We start from the raw sequence: 4132 nt of genomic DNA, 5'->3' as shown, positions 1-4132 counted from the left end.
ATTTTTTGTTCCAAAAAACAGAAACAAACCATAAGTGCACCAAATACTTTATTCTGTTTTTTCATTCCAATAGAACGAAAATACTCCAAAAACATTTTTTTAGAACGATACCAAACGGAGCCTTAGTTTTATATCTCTATATTTATTCCAACTTTGAATATCACCTTTATTTTTATAGATCCGAACGTTAGTGTTACTCCAATCATCTGGCATTCTCTTTGTGCTCATAATCTTTTTAAAAGGATTGGTTAACCAAGATACTCCACATAAACTTACACATAGTTGTCAAGGCGTCGTCTAGGAGTTCAGGCAGCTCAGCCTGGACTGGTGCCTTAGTCACGTTGCTAGTGTCACCTTGAAATTCCTGCCTTGAATGCCTTGGTTCAGTTTGGTGTGTGACAACTAAGAACCTAGGTTCTTCCACTTCTATTGGGACCTCATCAGGCATTGATCTTGCCTACTTTCACCTTTCTTAAGGGCTTCCTTAACTTCAACCACTCTAATTTTTCGTAGATACTTGTGGTGAGTAGTTACTTGAATTATCATGTAGTCTTCTTGGCCACTCTTACTTGAAATGTCTCCCTCATTACCATCAGGCACATATGTAGGGTCATCATTGTTATCATCATTGTCATCATCATAATGTTGCTGGGGAGCATGAAGTGCCTCCTCAAATTCTATCCTCGCCTTTTCCTTGGCCGTTTTCCTCCTATTCCCTCCCTCTATGTCTTCAGCTATGGCCCTAGTAATCTCATCAAGTACTTCAATGCATATAGCCACATATGAGAAATTCTTGCCAAATGAGTCTTGTGGCCTCACCATCCATAATCTTTTTATGACAACAATCGCAATCTGTTTTCCTTTTATCACCATCGATCGGCGCTCCGTGTTTCAATGCAATCTCTCCGCTATCACAACTCCTATCATGTTGAGGCCTCTTACCTCCTCTCCCTCCTCTCCTGCCCTCCTCGTTGAGATGCCGGCGAGATTTTGAACCATGCTTACGCTGAAGACATTAATTGATTGATGTATAGACATGGTTTTTCCTGAATTATGTACAAGTGCTGTTGTAATAAGTTTGTGCAAAATATGAATATTTGTAATAGATTTTGCATCTTTCTTTTTATACAACTACAATAGCTCAGAATTATCCCAACTTAATAGGGTCAGCTACGTGGATCCGTGCAAAGCCAAAAATAAAACTAGAAAGAAAATAAAAGGAGAGGAGCACAACAACAATAATAAATCAGAAAAAACCCACCTAAATGGGGTTAGCTACATGGATCCTAGCCTCCAATCAACTCTATTCGAGGTCATACCCGGGACAAGTCCTAAACTGTGTATGTCTTTCCTTACCACTTCTCCCATGGTCATTTTAGGCCTGCCCCTAGCTCTTTTAGATCCTTCAATTTAAATCAACCCACTTCTATCTATTGATGAATCCCAAGCCCTCCGTTGAACATGGCCATGCAACCTCAAATGATTTATCGGAGCTTATCATGAATCGGGCCAACTCCCAAATCAGCTCTAATTTAGTCATTACTTAATTTATCCTTCCTAGTTTTGACTCACATCCATCTTACATATTCATCTCTTTTATACCTAACTTATCTATATGACACTTCTTAATTGCCCAACATTGCCCACTGAGTACAAGATATCTTCTATCTTGTATGTACCATGACCATATGTATCTTTCTTTTATACAAAAGATGTTTTGTCATAATATTTGGATACTTGTATTTCATATTCTACACATCTTTTTTATGAATCATTTGCAAGTGTGATACAAAATATCATTCTACGGATAGAGGAATCAAAGTTAAAAAAAAGAAAAAAAGAGAGAATTTAGCTGTAATGTTCTCATAGGTCATTTGTTTCTCCTTTTCCGCCTTACATAGTTGCATGGTAGAAACGGTGGAAAAGGAAATTATCCTGTAATTGCATCTTCAGATGTTTCTTTTGACAAAATGTAAAAAAAAAAATACATAGAGGAAATTTTACTGTGAAATATCATTTGCAGGGAAAATTTTACAACAAAAGAAGCAGAGCCTTCATTTTCTTCAGTTTGCGGGATAATTGGGAACTAGTTGCTTCTGTTAGTGGTATAACTTGAAGTGTACTTTTGGCAGGCTCGCCGGAGAAGTTCTAAGAGTGGGGTCAACAAGGTTTCAAGGCAAGTTGCTATGGCTTTTGTGAAGCGAACTCTTACAAGATGTCGAAAGTTTGAGGACACTGGAATAAGTTGCTTTAGTGATCCTGCATTACGGAATGCCCTTTTCTCCAGAAAAGATGCTATAACTGTAGATGTTGGTGGGGCTTCCACAAATATGTATGCTGTGGCTGGGAGCTGTCAGCCTGAGGCCAGAGCATCTGGTATGCTAATTTTAATGCTCATATAGTGTTTGATACAATGCAAATTGAAGCTGCAAGAATTTAATTATGATCTTCTTTTCTGTACAAACTTACTTATGGTCTTTGGAAGAGCAAGCGATTAATTCTGTCACTCCTCAGTCCTCATACTCAGTGTTGGTGGCTCCAGCCAGTCGGAAAGTATTAGTTTCTATTGGGTTTCCCAGTTTTACATTTCATGGATGCTTGCTCCTTAACACTTACCCTTTAGTTCTATAAATATTTCTGCAATATGAATTCATAAGCTATCTTTATTCTCAACATTAACTGCATGTAAAGTGTGGGTTTTCATCTACAGCTGTTGGTGCCTGTTCCAGTACGCTTGAGCGAAATGGTCCTCACATTGATAAGCTTGACAGGGGTTCATCAGGTGCATTTCAAGTTCATGCTCACTCATCTGAGCAAACTTTTGCTAAACATGAACCTTTAAACAGAGGGAAGAAGAAGGAAGTGCTGCTTGATGATGTTGTGGGAAGTGCTGCCTCAAGAGCCAGATCAGCCCTTGGAAACTCTCTCTTGGGTGGAGAAAAAGGAAAGAGAAGTGAGAGAGAGAGGGATCACAAGAAGGATATTTTATCAAGAAATTCCGTGGCCAAAGCTGGCCATCCATCATCGGGCAATTGTAGGGATGAACACAAAACAAAAACAAAACCCAAGCAAAAGACAGCTCAACTATCAACTTCAGGAAATGGACTTCTTGGAAGGCTTGCAGAAACAACTCATTCTGTGTTCCCATCTGGGCGTGGTTCCAGTGAAACAGTGACTCATGGTGGTGTCAAAGTAAGTGGAGAAATGGGGTTGATATCCCCTGGTAACATTCCTCAGGATTCGTCTAAAAGAACTGAGGAACCTATTGACCTTACAAACTTGCAGCTACAAGAATTGGATTCTATAGGAATAGGCGTATCAAATGACCTTGGTGGTAACCAAGATCTCAGTTCGTGGTTGGATTTGGATGAAGATGGCTTGCAAGACCATGATTCAATGGGCCTTGAGATACCCATGGACGATCTTTCAGAATTAAATATGCTTATCTGAGTACTGCCCATTGTACATCCATGTGCATTATTCAAGAGTTTTAGTGGTGGAGCTGCTGTTGGGAGACATCTAACTACTTAATTATTGGTCTTATTAGCTCGTAATTATGGTAGTCCATTCTTTTGTGTTTTTTTTTCGGTAGAACATTCTTTTGTGTTCTTTGAAGAAGTTGACAAGAGTTTTGAGTGTTTATTTGAGTCCACAATTCTGTCCTTGTGTCAAATTGTACCTTAGTGTAAAAAGGCCTCTTTCATTACTTTAGTTTTGAACAAATGTTGTCAACTTTTGACATGTTCTCATAGGAATTTGTACTTTGGAAATTCTTTCGATGTCTTAAAAGAGTATTCAGGGCTTTATTCTTATTTACAGAAACTAATTTTCAGACACATGCAATTAAGTAATTCTTAACGGGTTTTTTTTTTTTTTTCTTAATGAGTAAATAAATTCATTATCAAGAGGAAAATAATATACAAGGGATAAGGGGTAGAAGGCGAAACAAGCGAAAGGCCACAAGAAAACACTTAGCAACTAAGGACAAGGATAGGACCATCAATAGAACAATGAAACATCAATTGGGGGAGGGGGGAAAGAAATAGGGAGACCCTAGGACACGACAATTAGCATGTTCCTTGGGGTGTCGGAGACTATGCGGTGACAAAGGCAACCAAGTTTGGACCTAACA

At 38.7% G+C, this 4132-nt stretch overlaps 1 protein-coding gene across 1 annotated transcript in view; it reads left to right on the top strand.

Moving 5' to 3' along the window:
* LOC122068869 overlaps positions 1-3770 on the top strand; it is a 10953-nt gene extending 7183 nt beyond the window's left edge. The window contains exons 11-12 of the mRNA XM_042632789.1: positions 2133-2376; positions 2711-3770. Of these exons, the coding sequence (XP_042488723.1) occupies positions 2133-2376; positions 2711-3450 (984 nt within the window). The 3' untranslated portion in view covers positions 3451-3770. The remainder of the gene's footprint in view (positions 1-2132; positions 2377-2710) is intronic.
* Positions 3771-4132: the final 362 nt, after the last annotated feature.

The sequence above is a fragment of the Macadamia integrifolia genome, unplaced genomic scaffold, assembly GCF_013358625.1.
Source record: "Macadamia integrifolia cultivar HAES 741 unplaced genomic scaffold, SCU_Mint_v3 scaffold472, whole genome shotgun sequence".
In the NCBI taxonomy this organism is placed as follows: Eukaryota; Viridiplantae; Streptophyta; class Magnoliopsida; order Proteales; family Proteaceae; genus Macadamia; species Macadamia integrifolia.
Note: the sequence above shows the minus strand (reverse complement) of the source record. Positions and strands in the feature narration are given on the sequence as shown.